Genomic DNA, 17,522 nt, shown 5'->3' on the forward strand with positions numbered 1-17,522 from the left:
TATAAATGACAAGAGAAATGCTGCCTTACTAACTAGCTAAAAGAAAATATGTATTTTATTTAAGCTAGTTATAAGGCAACATTTCTCTTTTTCGTGTGTGTGTGTATATATATATATATATTGGTTTGTTAAAGTGTTAACTAAAAGTAAATACAGTAACTTATCAAAACTAAAAACAGTAAACTTAATAAAAACTATATAGACTATTGTAACGAAGCGTCACTCGAAGTGGGATCCATAAGCAGGCTTTCTTACAATCGTGGTCAAACAGGCAATGGTCAAATACCAGCAAACACAGTGACGGGGGGTAAACACAATCGTTGTCAGTAAACAGGCTAGAAGTCGGGGCAGGTGGCAATGAATCACAACTCAGAGACAAGGCGGATAATCCAGAAGGCAGGTAGCAGAGTATCATAAACGAGGTACAGACAGGGTCACAACAGGCAGGCAAAACAGAGAAAAACGCTCAGAAATGTAAACCGCAGTAAAACAAGACTTCGCAATGAGCTGGAAGGAACAGACTGTTTATATAGGCCAGCTGATGGGCTACAGCTGGGCTAGGTGATCAGTGCCAGATACGGGGCTGATGGGAAATGTAGTGTGAGAGTGTAAGAGTCAATATTCGGGTGAGGGAGCCCTGTGATGGTCGGAAGAGGGAATCACGGAGTTTGCCTCTGTGACAGAGCCCCCTCCCTGCGAGCGTCTCCTGGTGTGAGGAGGCGGGCGACGCCGGGGTCTCCCACGCGGTCGAGGGGCTGGCCTATCCGGATGGGTGCGGTGGAACTCCTCCACAAGGTTGGGGTCGAGAATGTCATCTGCATTAACCCAGGAACGCTCCTCCGTACCCCTCCCAGTCGACCAAATACTGGAGAATTCTTCCCATTTTCTGAATGAAGAATACCAGTCCGCATCTGAAGTGCCTGTGTTATGAATGTAACACGTCCTGAGCCCAGTGGGCATCCTTCTATCGTTTCCACTGTCAAAGGAGAGGAGCAACGGATTAGAGAGATATTATTTTGATGAGCGAATTCTCTAGACATAAAGTTTCCAGCCGCTCCAGAATCCAATAGGGCATTGGCAGTGATTTGATGGCCATTTACAGTGATAGTGATAGGTACCGTAACACACAGATCTGGATTAAGTGCATCAACAGGAAAACTCACCGATGCCTGAGACACAGTGTGGCCGTGAGGGACAGGAGATTCGTAGAGACGTTGGGTTAGTCGACGATTTCGGTCTTCAGCTGATAGGTGGTAAGAATGAACTTGCATGGGTTCAGTTTTATCTGTGGCAGCGGGTACAATACAAACTCGATCTAATTCAAAATATTTAACAAAACCTAAAATAGTATATTAAAGATATTAAAATGACACTGCTTCAGAGTCCAGTTTTAGAGATACGGTTTATTTTTAAAGCAATTGAAGTTATCATGAAATCTAAATTGACTATTTTTTTTTCATTTTTATTAATGTTCCTGGTGTTATTTTGAATTATTCACATTATTCTGAAGAATAATTGTTTGTTTTCATAACCTTTTACATAAAATATACAACTTTGCTCCACTTCTGAAATGACTTTCATTTCTGTATGACATCACAAATCCCTTTTCAACCAATCCCCTTAAACGACCATATATGGGCATTTCCTTTTTTCCAGTAATTTCCCGATGGATAAAATGAGCTCCTGCCCACATTTTGCTCATTAAATGTCCCATTTTACTTATAAATACAACAGGTGGCATTTCTTCTTTTGAAAATAAGAGCTTAGTAATGTTTCAGACCTAACATTGCAGGTCTAAAATGACTAACACAGACAATCTGACACCAATTTTGTGATATTTTCTTAACGTTCTTCAAGGCCTCTGAGTTTAACCTCCTCAAATGATGCTGCCGCAAATGAAAATGATGAGTTGAAGGGCGTGAGAGACAAATGGTGGCAGACAGAGTGTTTTAAAGCCTAGCATGACTCACGCATTTTAGCTGACCTCCAGTCGAGCCGGTGCCCAACCAACCCACAAACCCATCTGAATGTCCCTTCCGTCAATTATCTCTGGATTCAGCGCGCTTTAGCCGCTTGACATGGGGCTAATTTCACACTCGCTGCCACTCTTCCTCTAAAGACACCGTCAGATGTCAGCTGAATGATGGCCGCCGGCATGGCTACCGAGCGCACGCTAAAGCTCATTATTTGAGAAGAGATTAATTAATGAACGCTAATAACCGTGTTGAATGCTCAATTTAATTTGAGATCAGTGGCCTGGAAGGTCGTACTTGGATCTGTGTGCTACCCTGACCCGACTTCTTACCCTGTACTTCCTCAAATGACTCCGGGATGGGCTGTTGTGTAGTGTTTTGGATTTTTCGTGGTGCTGGTGTGTGCATGACTGCTGACAATGACAATGTGTCTCTTTGTGTTTGTTTCTAATGCAAATCAGATGCTTGTGTTAGACAGCGAGAACACATGCAAACGATGTTTGGTAAAGAAGTAGTTCAGCCAAAATGTCTTCATTTACTCACCCTCATGTTGTTCCAAACTTGTATGACTTTCTTTTTTTCAGTGCAATTATAAGAAGCTTCAAAAAGCACCCGAAAGCACCATAAAAGTAGTCCAGACAACTTGTGCATTTCATTTAAAGTCTTCTGACATCACATAAACAATATGCATGGAAAAAGACTAATTTATTAGCATTTTTTGATGTTTTTAAAATTTAAAAATCCTTGAAACAAGTTAAGTTTGCCTGGAAAGCAACATTGAGATATCAAGAGTTGTTTTCACACATAGTATCTTGAATATGAGTGCATTTTGTCTTGATGTGCTGGCAGATTATTTCAATTGTTTTAAATATAAACAAGTTAGAAATATGTGAAAAAAAATCCATCAATGCATGTAAAAGGATTTATTAAACAAAAACAAACAAAAAAATTAAAATTAAATTAAAATATTTAAAAAACAACAACTAAACATCACTGAAACATTGCAATTGCTTGAATCAGTACTGAGATATCAAAACTTGTTTTCATGGATTGTATCTTGAATATGAGTGTATTTTAATATGAGTTTCTTAATGCTCTGGCAGATTATGTATGAACAAGTTAAAAAAATGTGAAAAAGTCTGCCAGTGCATTGAGACAACATACACTTATACTCAATTATATATTCATATAATAAAATTACATTATCTAATATACAGTGTTGCTTCTTAAGTACATTTATCTGATTTAAAAAAATTTTTTTTTTTAAAGCACCCAAAAGCTTTTTGACTTATTTTACTTGTTTTAAGTATAAACAACTGAAAAATATGTGGAGAAAAATCTGCCAAAAGTCCATTTGGACAACATGCAATTATATTTATCTAATTTTCGATGTTGGCTTCTCAAGTAAATATATATATGTATAAAATTAAAAAAAAACTGATTAAGATGTTATTTCTTTGTGGTGAACTGAATCATTGAAAATATCTGATTTATTAGTGATTATAAATCTCATGAGAGAGCTTGGACAGATTTTCAATGTTAATAGCTCCTTTAATTTTAGTCTGTTCTTCACACAAAGCTATTGTATGTTTTTGGATGACTTGAGATACAGGGCTTGAGTCATACGGGCCACTTTTATGGTGCTTTAATGATGCTTTTTTGCCTTGTTGGTGCTTGACAGCTTCAGTTCCCCTTCACTTTCATTATATTAAACTGGTCATATGACATTGCTAAAAAGAACATTATGTTGTGTATTTGGTGTAATGCAATGTGTTTATGTGGTTTAAGAAAAGCGAGGTGTATGCTGATTGGCCAGCTATCCAGTGCGTTGTGATTGGCTGAATACCTCAAACGTGTGACAGAAATGTTACGCCCCTTAACACACTGTCTGATGCTGTCTCCCGGCATGCGAGACAAATCCAATAAAACCCATTACAAAAGAGGCATTTGTTGCAACCAGTGGGGACATAATTACTGATTATAATGACTTATACTGTGTTTTTACATAAAACCATGTCTGCATTTGTGATCGGAGAAACGACAAACAACAAGTGCTACTCGCGTTTGAATCATCAGTGGCAAATTCTTTAAATATAAGTCAGAAGCGCCAGACTGTCCTTGCAAAGTTGGAACTGACCCACTTGATAGAACAGCCTTTGAGCACAGACCCATTGTATGCTACTCCGCAGGTTCAGGAAACAGTCCTCCATAAAATGCATCACACAGCGTCACACACTGCGGGCTTAAGTGAGGAATGGCCGGCGGGCTTGAGAACGGCACGGCCGGCGTATTCGACGAAGAAGCGGCCGGCGGGCTTGCGGCAACCACATGTGATGACCCCGGGCTGGACTCCGCTTCGTCCACAGTGAAAGCCGAAGCAGCCAGGATGTTCTTCAAAACATCTCATTTTGTGTTCAACTGAAAAAAATAAAGCCCTATGACAGATGCCATTTTTGACTGAACCGTGCCTTTAAATGCACAAACATGCATTTAACCTCCTGATGCAGTTTGTGAGACGCAAATAACAGACTGTTTAACCGCTGCTAATATTCAGCCTTTTGTAAAACAGAAAGTGTTTTCCTCATGCGACGTGACCCAGAAGCCAGACAGCGCTTATTTTTTACCCTGGTGTTCTCTCCTCTCCCTTGCTCCAGATAGCAGTGCTTTCCCTAGACGTCGTCGCTCTACCGTAGCGTCGAAATATAGGCCAACCCTGCGGGACAATGCCTCCCGGTTGAGCGTCCACGTGCCGTGGGATTTCAGGGTTTATGGCCATATTTATTTTGTTTTCTCTTTACTTTCTTTAAATAAGACGGTGGCGTTTGCTTTACAACCTTGACTTCTCTGGCGTTTGGTTTGCTTTTGCCCTTCAGCTTGACTGGGTCATAAACTGTGGATGTGGTATGTCAGAGCCGGAGCTGGCAGGCCATTTAAGGTTGTCAGTTGTGTAGGAGTAGATCAGAGGAGACGTGGAGTGAGTAATTGCTTTGATGCATGGGGCCTGTCTCCTCTCTTTCTCTCATTCTCGTTCTGTCTCAATGCTGAAGTGCTCTGGCTTATTAAAACAGCAGTTCAGAGGCCTGAACTTCTCGAGTTTCTTACAGAAGCTCAAGAACTTTCCTCATTTATCTGCACAGCAATCGCTTGGCCTTCAGAGTCTTCTGGTTCTTTTAAACCTGATGTCAGACGTGGCATGCTGTCGATTACCACAAACAATCTTCCTTGGTAAAAATGATGGAGTCTGTTTTTCTTGATTGTATTTTTGTTGAAGCAATTCTTAGTAAAAATGTTATTTGTGCTTTAGACTAGATTTCAGTCATGCAAAATTACTTTGGATACTGCAGTGAATACTGACAACAGAATATGATGCCGTTCTTTATTTGAAATAAATAATAAATAAATACAAGTAATATTAATCATGCAGCTTTGAAGTTTGTAGTCTTTATTCTGAGCAACAGGTAAATCTGTGATATTTTCTCAATGCATAAAAAAATCCTGCCAATTCATATGCAGCAATCTTGAAATATGACTTGCGTATACAGTATAAATACAATTAATTTAATTTAATTAATTAAATACAATTGTACAATATGTCTAAATTTATGTTTATAGATCTCTATATACAGTGGTGTGAAAAAGTGTTGGCCTGTTTTCTTATTTTTTTGCGTGTTTGTCTCACTTTAATGTTTCAGATCATCAAATCACATCATCACATCATGGCTCTCACTGTGGTTCGCTGGAGTCCCAAAGCTTTAGAATTGGCTTTATAACCTTTTCCAGACTGATAGATCTCAATTACTTTCTTTCTAATTTGTTTCTGAATTTCTTTGGATCTCGGCATGATGTCTAGCTTTTGAGGATCTTTTGGTCTACTTCACTTTGTCAGGCAGGTCCTATTTAAAAGATTTCTTGATTGCGAACAGACATTCTAATTTATTGAGATGCAACTGTATATACACACACATTATAACATTTTATAAATGATATTTATATATTGCATAAATATATGCATCTTTTATGTTTTTAAAATGACCATTATTTTCTGTAGATAAACCATCATCAAGTTGGTGACTTTGCATGCAGAAAACAATTTATCTAGCTGTTATTGCTTTTCTCTTTTGCTTCCATTCTGAGTTTCTTTCCTGTAAAAGCTTTTGAGTAAAGTGTTGTCTGTGGTATTTGACAACATGCAGTACAATACAGTAAAATTAGTCTGAATAATGTACAGTTAAGATTAGTTTGTGATGTTCCTCCTCTTTTCTTCCTCTCACCTCTTCCAGACCAGCGACCAAAGCACCAGCGGCCGAGAAGAAAGAACGTCCAACCAGCACCATGAGCGAAGCATCGAACTACACGGGCGGCTCAGACTATACCACACATCCCAGCAGTCCCACAACCAGAGTGAGTCACTAACTAACTCGCTGACCTTGGCCTAGTTCCAGCGTGACAGATTGGACTGTGCCATCATGCATCAATAGCATGTTACACAATTACTGTCCTCATTACTGCACATTTGCTTCATTGTCTTTGCTTGGTGATGTTGAGTTGCCCATGGGTTAGGATGGGCAACTAGTTATACAGCTAGTTAAATACCCAGCAAGCATTGATGTTTTTCACTGCACATTCATTCAGTAAATCTTAATGTTTCCATCATGCATTTTTAATGCAATATCTTGCATTAAAAATATCTGGATGGAAACTCTGTCTCTGAGAGGTTTTTAAACCTGACTCATTATTCAAGGCTTTTAAAAGACTAGTCAACATGTCATTCAGACAACCCACCGAAAATGTCATTTTGCACACCCCTAAACTCTATATAACATAAAAACACCCAAACAAGATAAACAATTCATGAATTGTTGTGGCTCAGGATGCGGGCGTTTCTCAAATGAATAAATGAACATGCATATTCATACAGTACAGTACGTGCTTATATAAATTAGGGCTGTCAAGTGATTAAAGTTTTTTAATTTAATTAAAAAGTAATCACACATCAAATTTGGCTGAGGAATTACCCCGAAAATATAATTTGAAGTCAATTTTGTTTTAAATGAGAACAACATCAAATAGGCAAAAAGTAGCTTTAGAATGACGTTTTATTTGATTTAACATTCAATTTTTTTTTTTTTTCAGAAGAATTGGTATTTAGATATATTTACAGACCGTTTATTGCAGCTCAGAGGTGGCATGAATGCATTTACACTGCTATTACAATTGCATAAATAATGCCATGAGATTAATGGGTTTTAAATGGGTATTAATGTTTTTTTTTGTTAATATGGTATTTTTATTACTATTATGAAATGATACTCTAAATAAGAAACTAAACTTCCATTAGATGGTGGTAAATGTCTTGGATAATGAGTGAGTCATTGAGTCATTCATTCATTTGATTTATTTAAATGGCTGATTCATTTAGGAATGAAATAAATGGCTCTCTTTATGAATGAGTCATTGAATCATTGTTTCACCCGATTCATTCAAAGTGTGGATTCATTTAGAAACGAAATGCCACTGTGTGTTGTTGGTAGATGCACAAAAAATTCTGTTGTGGATTTATAGGTAATATTTTCGTTGGCAAAATTGAGCAAAAGCAGGCAATACTGTGTCACACATTATTAACTCCTTATTTATTGAACTGTTGTTGAGTTGAATTGAATTGAATTGATATAAATATGACACAAAAACTCATACAGGGGCATTAAATGTGCATAACATTTTTCTTATTTTTAGAAATTAATAATTTCTGTTATTTTTTCTCTAAGTAAGTTAATGCACTTAATCCTAGCGCATATAGAAATACATGAACACATACATTAATAATGCTAAATATTTTTTCACATAATAATTTCAGTTCAACTCAGAAAATGATGAAATAAGACTTATTTTTCGTTCTGATGATTTATTGTCAGCGTTTATAATTGGAGGGGTCGGTTGACCTAAATAATCAAAGTCCAGAGATCAGCGATTGGCTCGTCTGCATGATTGTGTCTCGTTAGAGTCAGACCCAATGACAAATACGCTTGCCTCAGATTGTTGCCAGTGTGTTTTGGCTTCTGTTAAGCAGCTTTTTAACTTTCTGAGGGTTTGTAAGTGCTGTTGATTCATAATGCATGCCTCACATGCCTTTTCTGAGCTGCGCTAAACGACTTCACTAGTAAGTTGTAATTATTTACAACTCCATCGCTGAATAATGTATACAGGCAAGCTTGAGCCCTCACAAGTGTTGTTTCTGAGAATAATCTCCTCTCACCCTATTTGCAGCTGTCCAGGTCCTCAAAGAAAATCCACAACTTTGGGAAGAGGTCCAACTCCATCAAGAGGAACCCCAATGCCCCGGTGGTAAAGAACGGCTGGCTTTACAAACAGGTTTGTGGCTCTGGCACTCTTACAAACCATTAATAAATCTGGCATATGTGTGAGAGAATCTCATGTAACAATATAAAGAAAAAGCATTGTGAAAATTACTGAAAAAAAAGTTTTTTTGCATTATAACACTGTTTTTATGACAGTTAAGCACATTAGGGCATAGATTCTCATTAATGTAATGCAGTAAAAAAAAATCTCATCAATCATCCCATTCTTATATATTTTTATTTAATTTTTAACAGTTTTATTTTTTTATTTATTAAATATAATTTTATTTATATATTATTTATTAATATACTTTTGCATTACATTATGGTAATGATATGCATTTCCATGGTACTATAAAGTACATCAACAGGAAAAAATATTGTGAAAATTGTGAAAATGAATTAAAAAAAAAAAAAACATTATTATAGTATTTTCATGACAGTTAAGAAAATTCTGCCATATTTTCTTATTGCTGTAATAAAAAATAAACCTCATCAATCTTTCGATTATGACATTTATAATTGTTTTGTTTGTTTATTTAATTTTATTAAAATGTTATTTTATAATTTATTAAATACAGTTATATTTATATATTATTATACTTTTGTTTTCATTACTTTAACAGGAAATTAATATATAGCATCATAAAAATTAGATTTTTTGTACTCAAGGTTTTTTTTTAACTGTATTTTCCTTACAATTAAGCACATTCAGCCATAGATTCTCATTACCGTAATGCGAAATGTTTTTTTGTTTTTTTTAAATAAGTATATAATTTAATTTTAAAATTATTTACATTTATTTAAAAGGTTATTTGATATTTGATTAAATATAATTATATTTGTATATTAATATAATTTTGTTTTGCATTACAGTAATATGTATTTCCATAGTACTCTAATGTACTTTAAAAATACCATGATTATATCACAGTACATGTCCAACTGAGATAAGATAAAAGTCTCATGTTTTCTGAGATTTGCCTGCACTTCAAAGCTTATCCATCAAATGTTTCATCCGTGCTTCATCTGCCTGTGTTTTTATGCAGCACATACACGACTCCACAAGCACATATGTGCTTTTGCATCATTTTTCACAACCGCTTTTCCTGAAAGGCAGAGTGAAATAAACACACAAAGCGTTTTGTCAGTAACTAGAGTCTTTGTGTGTGCGATCACTATGCCAGCGTTCCTTTGAAAGCAGCATGTTTCCACGAAAAACACAACATCAGAGGTGGTCTCTCCTCTTTCCCAAACATCCTCCATCAAAGCTGCTCCCGTAGCACAAGCAAAATCATCAGGCTTGGCTGTCTGAATTAAAATTTACATGCTTAGACGGTGCAAACATTAACACAACAAACAGTAAAACACGAGGGAGGAATAGGAATATGATTCATGCCTCAAATTAAATGAATCGCCTTAAAAAAGAGATGAGTTTCCGCTCTAGAGACCAGCAGCAACATGGATAACAATATCTCAGCAAAGCAGATACATTTGGTGTTGTCTGAGGAAAATAAGCATGCACGGAAAGGGGGCGGGGCTTTCCATGCTGCACTGTGATTGGTTGGCTGGTTTGATTGACGGCTGCTGTGCTGCTGGACTTTGCAGGACAGTACCGGGATGAAGCTGTGGAAGAAGAGATGGTTCGTTCTGTCTGACATGTGCCTCTTCTACTACAGAGGTGAGTCCAGCATCGATGTTTACAAACACACACTTTATCACACACTGATGTCAAATTTTCTTGTTGATGTGTGAGAATTAACTTTTATCCCAGAGCAGTTTCTGTTGACTTTTGTCGCCATATGATCAAGTGACACATTTGAGCTGCTATCTGGGTTTTATGCTGTGTATTTTTCAAATCATGGCTCTGTAAATATGGAAATACCACTAAATGAATGGTTGATACTATAATGTGCTCTTCCAAAAGTTTTGCAGTGATTTGAATCCACTTTTGTGGAGTAACGGGAAGGATTCGCAATCGAATGATTCTGATTCCATATGATTTTGATTGACTAATAAATTCAGTTACAGGTTCTTTTCATTAATTCTACAATTGTCAGTTATTACTTACGTAATGGAAAATTTACTGTCAGCCAATCATTATCTTGATGATATATGAATATCTCAGTAAAACTGCCCTGATGAGGTTTATTTTGCACTGATGATCATTTGACACTACATTACTTCACGTATCATGGATGGCTACTTAACAAATAAAAAAATTACTGAGAGGAGGTGCTCTACCAACGATAGAGGAGGTGCAACCAAAAATCAAAAAACCATGTCAATTGAAAAAGGTGCAGCACTCACTCTTGAAGAGGTGAAAACTTTGATTAAAATGACGTTTCGGCCGTTATCCAGGCCTTCATCAGATATCCGTATATAAATATACTTAACAAATAAACAAATAAATGGATATAAATGTTGAAACATGTCGTAAACTTGTTTCTCTGGTCAGTTACTCAGCGTTGCCATTGAAAATAGCCACTATTTCAGTGTTATTTTAGTATTGTTTATATGCTATTATATTTATTCATATGTTGAATTAACTTTTTTTATATTTTGTTTTCATTTTAATTTTAAGTTTTAGTAATTTTGTTATGTGATTTTGTCTTTATTATTTTTAAACATTTCTATGTTGCTTTAATTCGTTTTTATTTCAGTTTTAGTAATTTTAGTATGTAAACATTATTTCAATTTGTTGCTAAGGCAACATGTCTAATTTTTATTTAAGTTTTTGTTGAAGTGCCTTTGTCATTTTTAGTATTTTTACAAATATTTATATTTTGCTAGAAATAGGCAACATTTCTAATTTATGTTTTTCATCTAATATAAACTTTATTTTATTTCTTTATTTCTATTAACTGATATATATGTATGTGTACTTATTTAATTTAAATTAGTTGCATTTCTAATTTTTGACTAAGGTTTTTTTTAAGTTTAAGTTTTTCATCTAACATTTAAAGGGGTCATATGATGCGATTTCAAGTTTTCCTTTCCTTTTGGAGTGTTACAAGCTGTTCGTGAATAGACAAGATCCCTAAAGTTACACAGACTAAAGTCTCAAACCCAAAGAGATATTTTTTATTAAAGTTAAGACTGGTCCACGCCCTCCTAAAACGGCTCGTTCTAACACGCCCCCACATATCTACGTCACTGTGTGGGAAGATTTGCATAACGGCGCTCAAATGTTCACGCAAAGAAAGAAGGCGTAACTTTGATTCTCGCTCTAGTATTGTTGCCGCCGCAGCCATGTCGTGGCGACGCAGTGTGTTTCGTTGTGAAAGCGAAACTACTTTGTTTGGCCTTCCAAAAGAGGACACGACTAGAAATCAGTGGTTAAGTTGTATTTACAACACTGTTCCAGAACAGTTCAACCCAAATATTCAGATGTGTGCAATGCATTTTACGGAGGATGAGGACTGTTTCCTGGGAGAGTAGCCTACAATGCCGGTGTTCTGACTCAAAGACTGTAAGTACGTTTTCATATTTAAAGGATTTGCCACTGACGATTCAAACGTGAGTTTTGGGCAGTGTAGAGTAGTGCTTGTTGTTTGTCGTTTCTCCGATCACAAATGCAGACATGGGTTTATGTTTACTCGGCGCGATGCAACGCAGTGCGTAAAAAGACAGTATAAGTCACTATAATCCATAATTATGTCCCCACTGGATGCAACAAATGTCTCGTTTATAATGGGTTTTAATGTTTTTGTCTAGTCGCTCCGGCCGGACATAGTTATTTTATCTCTGTTTGTTGCCAAGGCAACACATCTCATTTTCATTTTTCATCTAATATTGATATTTTTATTTATTTCAGCTCAGAAAAACTTCTTTTTTTTATCAATTTTTAATAGTTTTAGTTTAGTTTCTAAATAGTTAGCACTATTCAGAAATATTTGACTGCTGAATATTGTGATTGACCAATCAGAATCAAGTGTTCTATTTAATAAGCTCTCATAGTATATACAGGGAGGAAGATGCGTGGACGTAATCCAGCTTGAGCCCAAAGGTGTTTCATTGAATTGGTTGTGCTGCTTGCTGAAGTCTCTTGAGGACGCTCTCTTAGATCTCCATAAATTGTGCAATTAAGCAGTCCGACAGTGCAATCAGATCCTTCTTTCACAGCAGGACCCATGAGGGCCAAGGCTGTTTATTGGCTGAGGGAGAAGACAGAGGATTATTCTAGCCACGCGGCAGACATGCTCAGACTGTCTATTCATATCATCCATCTCTCTGTGAGTCTGTATCGACGGCTCAGATTAAATGTTGGATGCAGATGTCAGTGATGAAGGACAGGTGAAGCTATGAACGGCCCTGACCAAACGATGCCACTGTGAGCAGAGAAGGGCAGATCATTGACGCCCCCTGTCTGTGTCAGCTGGTACTGCACACACTCATGCACTAGTTCAGTGGGGTTTTTTTAACTCCTATTTTCACTGACTGTGGTGTAAAATATGTGGAATTAATTTAAAAAGGGGGATGTGTGTTAAAATCAACATGAAATAATAAAGCACTGGTCTTATTTAGCATTATTCATCAGTGCACGTTATACAAAGAACAGTATTCTTTGTATTCTGCTAAATAAGCAGAGGTGGTGAATACTGGGAACTAAAAAACCAATACCATTTTTAAAAAATAAAGTTCTCATATGTTGGAAAGAATAAAATACACTGCTGTTCAAAAGCTTGGTGTCTGTAATGTTTTTTTTTTTTTAATTAATACTTTTATTCAGCTAGGATGCATTAAATTGATCAGAAGTAAAAAATAATAATTTTTAAAAATGTGATAAAAGATTCAAATAAATTTCAAATAAATTAAGATTAAAATAAATGCTGTTCTTTCAGATTTTTCTATTCATCAAAGTATCCTGAAAAATAAATTGTATCACGGTTTCCACAAAAATCAAAAAAAGCAGCACAACTGTTTTCAACATTGATAATAATCAGAAATGTTCCTTGAGCAGCAAAATCAGTATATTAGAATGATTTCTGAAGGATCATGTGACACTGAAGACTGGAGTAATGATGCTGAAAATTCAGCTTTGATCACAGAATTAAAATTACATTTTACAATATATTCACATAGAAAACAGCTATTTTAAGTTAAAATAATATTTTACTATATTACTGTTTTTACTGTATTTTTTTATCGAATAAATGCAGCCATGGTGATCAGAAGAGACTTATTTCAAAAACCTTTTAAAAAAATCTGACAATTCCCAAACTTTTGAACAGTAGTGTAGGTACCACATTTTTTGTTAATTTGTTTAGAATTGTTTAATATTTACTGTATTTGTACCTTTAAAAAGACTGAAAATCATTTTTAAAAATCTGCTTAAACAATCTTTTTGCAATAATTGTTTGACATTTACTTATTAGAACATCTTTATCACTTGGAAATAGAATTTTTATTATATATATACAGTATGTGTGATATATATACAGTGGTGTGAAAAAGTGTTGGCCCCCTTCCTGTTTTTTAAATATTTTGCATATTTGTCACACTTAAAAGATTCAGATCATCAAACTAATTTTAATATTACACAAAGATAATGCAAGTAAATACAAAATGCAGTTTTTAAATGATTATTTATTTTATTAAGGGAAAAAAGCTGTCCAAACTTGCCTGGCCCTATATATATATATTTATACATTTCCTCTTCTAAAGTATTAATGGAATATAATATCCAGAATTATTCTTTACGACTCCAGTCCTAATGACTGCTGTTCAAATTCTGCAGAAAAAAAAATCTGTGGAATTTTCATCAGACTTCTGTGTTGGCTGAGATTTTGTGCAGAATTATTAGAGTTTTGTATACTCTGCGCTTTGATTGTTTGGAGTGTATCAGTATGTGGTTTCTCTAAAGCCAGCACACTGAGTCTGATCTTGAGAGAGCTGATCATCTCTCTGTGTTGGTTTGTGCTCGTTTGCTGTCGGTGATTCAGTGCGGCGTCTGCTGTGAGCCACCGGCGGCTTTCTTCACTTCTGAACGCCGCCTCACGGATCTGAGTGCTCCAGAACTCAGTGTGTGGGATGTCTCCAAAACACACTTGAGGATGCAAAAATTTGGTCCATGTAACTTTTAAAAGACAATTGCATCACATAGTGCTGAAGCACCGTTGTCTTGTTTGGTCTGTATGGCAGGGGAATAGCAAGCATGTTAGTCTGCTGAGTTTGCATCAAAAAATATATATTGCCCATATTTCGGGTTAGGAATTCAAACATCTACTTAACACTAATTATACATCTGTTAATATACATGCATGGACATGTTATAGACATACTGATTTTTCAGTAACTCTTTCTGAAGATTACATTGTTTTGCCAGTAGGTGGAGACAATGAGAGTCTTTATGAGTGAGTCATTCACTCAATCGATTTCTTCAATGCACTGATTGATTCAGGACTAAAATATATTTATAGTCAGCGAATCATTGAATGTTTCACTCAACCAATTTGATTCATTCAGGGACTAAACAAGTTGAGTGTCTTTATGAGAAAATGATTGCATCTTTCAATCAACCGATTGGATTCATTCAGGAACGAAACAAGTTAGTGTCTTTATGAGTGAGAAACTCATTAACTCAATCGATTCCTTCCTAAACACTGACTTATTCATTAACAATATGTATTATATCATCTGTAAATGATTGAAACTTTCATTCAACCAATTCAATTCATTCAGGAATTAAACAAGTGATTTCATTGACTTCAAAAACACTGGAACATTCAGGAATATAGTTATCACCAGTTAATCGTTTAATTATTCACTTGGCTGATTCTGTTCATTCATTGAAATGCATTCAGAAGCACCATTACAGTGCTACGGTTATTTTTGTTCATTTCACTTCATTTGAAGCTATTTTTGTTGGCAGAGCAAACAAAAGGTCGCTCAGTATTGACTTCCTGTTTATTGAACTGTTATATAAAAGCACTATCACTCATAATTGTGCTGTATAGGTCTCAATTTAATTTGTCTTTGAGGTGTGCTGTTATTTCTCTTAGCGATCTGGTGGATGATTAAACCGCGTTTTTGGAAAATAAAATTGAGTTTTATGTGATTGTTGGAAATAATGAATGGCATAATGGACGTGATAAGTCTCACGCTTATGGAAGCCGATGATGGGAATGTGCTGTTTTTGGCATTATTACGGTAATGGTAACGGTTAACACAGCCTTCACTCTGAATTGACTCAGTCGGCAAGCAACTCTTGACAGATTGGTTGCAGTCTGCAATCAAAACGATGGAGTTCACAGTCGAGAGCAAGTCACGACCTCATTGACACGCTTGGATGCACACAACCCTGCAGTTTTCCCATCAGCCCCGCCAGACTGTCTGTTTACCCAAACCCCTGCCGAAATAAACACCCAGTCAAGTTTAGCAGGTTCCCTGGCAGTCGGCTAATATATGCTAATGCTCACAATGTCTCTCTCTTTGTGTCTTCAGATGAGAAAGAAGAGGGCATCTTGGGAAGTATCCTCCTGCCCAGCTTCCACATCACCATGCTGTCTGTGGACGACCACGTAAGCAGGAAATACGCCTTCAAGGTCAGAGACGCATTCAGAACTTCTCTCAAACGTGGCCATATTTTACATGTAAATGTGGATTGGAAGAGGGCAGGTGAATAGACTGGTGAATAAAAGAGTTGAAACACTTCATTTAAACAAAGTTGCAGTCGATAGATATTTGCTTTTAGCTTTATTGTTATAAATGAACAATTTTAGACTCTCATCACATGCTTTTTCTATCAGGAGAAGCAAGCACCTGCTGTTTTATTGGCCACCATTTGAAAAAGTAGTTTAAATGTAAACTAGTTTAAAGTAGTTTTTTATAATGACTTTTTTAAAAAGTCATTATAAAATGTGAGGTTATTTCTACATATATTATTGTACATTTTTAATATTCAAACATGAACTAACAGTGAACAATATTATGCACTTCTTTTTAAAGTTTGAGGTTGGTAAGATTTTTTTTATTTTAAAAGAAGTCTCTTATACAGTAAAAATGTGAAATATTATTACAATTCAAAATAGCTGTTTTCTATTTAGATACATTTTAAAATGTAATTTATTTCTGTGATCAAAGCTGAATTTTCAGCATCATTACTCCAGTCTTCAGTGTCACATGATCTTCATGTTGAAAACAGTTGTGCTGCCCAATATTTTTGTGGAAACTGTCATACATTTTATTTTTTAGGATTCATTGATGAATAGAACATTTATTTTGAAATAGAAATCTTTTGGAGCATTATAAAAGTTTTTACTGTCGCTTTTGATCAATTTAATGCATTCTTGCTTAATAAAAGTATTAATTTATTTTAAAAACAAAAACTTTCTGACCCCAAACGTTTGAACATGTATTTATAAATTAACCTAAACCTAGATTAATAAATGCTGTAAAAATGTGTTGTTCATTGTTTGTTTAGGATACCAAATCAACCCTCTATAATGAGAGTAAATCACTCACATATGCAACTAAATCTTCACTCTGGGCGACTAAATGATGTCTATCGTTAGCCATTGGCTAATAAATTCTTAGATTTTACTCGCCAGTGTGTGTGTTAGAGGCTAAGTGTAAGTTTAGCACAGATATATTTTCACTCTGACTGAGTGCTTCAGAGTTTCACTCTCCATCAAGCAATCTGTGCCGTTTTTCAGTTCATCTCAATGGATGCGCAGCGCACCTGTATTTGACGCACCGTAAACTCTAGTGTGAAGACACACGACTCGCCGTCGCTTTGCTGATAGCGCTGTGTTTCTCACACACACGCAAATACAGAGAGAGAGCGAGTGAGAGAGTCTTACAGAATCGACGCGCTACATGTAAATGATATTCTTTGTTGTATTTTTCTGTAAAAATAACAGTTCATTTAGAATTATTCAGCTTTTAAGAATAAGCATAAGATATGCCGGTTTCTCCAGTAGTGGGCGGAGCTAATGCGCAAACGACTGGCACTCATTTATTATTATCCCTCTTTTGAGTTCAGCAAATCAGTTCATGCGAACGCAGACACCGTGATTAATATTCATGAACCCAGCGGCTCATTACTCCTTAGTGCGTTTTATATTGTTATTAGTAGTAGTAGTTTTTTTTTTTACAGAAACACTGCATGACCAACAATATCTTAAAGGGATAGTTCACCCAAAAATGAAAATTTGATGTTTATCTGCTTACCCCCAGGGCATCCAAGATG

The 17,522-nt window shown here is 35.8% G+C and overlaps 1 protein-coding gene across 16 annotated transcripts in view; it reads left to right on the forward strand.

Moving 5' to 3' along the window:
- The window catches only part of LOC107656381 (pleckstrin homology domain-containing family A member 5-like), a 146,377-nt gene that overhangs the window by 88,927 nt on the left and 39,928 nt on the right, over positions 1–17,522 (forward strand). For all 16 annotated transcript variants that reach the window (XM_016444210.1, XM_016444214.1, XM_016444197.1 and 13 more), the window contains 4 exons: positions 6,254–6,374; positions 8,238–8,342; positions 9,938–10,010; positions 15,776–15,876. In XM_016444210.1, coding sequence (XP_016299696.1) covers positions 6,254–6,374; positions 8,238–8,342; positions 9,938–10,010; positions 15,776–15,876 — 400 coding nt within the window. The remainder of the gene's footprint in view (positions 1–6,253; positions 6,375–8,237; positions 8,343–9,937; positions 10,011–15,775; positions 15,877–17,522) is intronic.

Source organism: Sinocyclocheilus anshuiensis, unplaced genomic scaffold (assembly GCF_001515605.1).
Source record: "Sinocyclocheilus anshuiensis isolate Anshui unplaced genomic scaffold, SAMN03320099.WGS_v1.1 scaffold183, whole genome shotgun sequence".
Classification (NCBI taxonomy): domain Eukaryota; kingdom Metazoa; phylum Chordata; class Actinopteri; order Cypriniformes; family Cyprinidae; genus Sinocyclocheilus; species Sinocyclocheilus anshuiensis.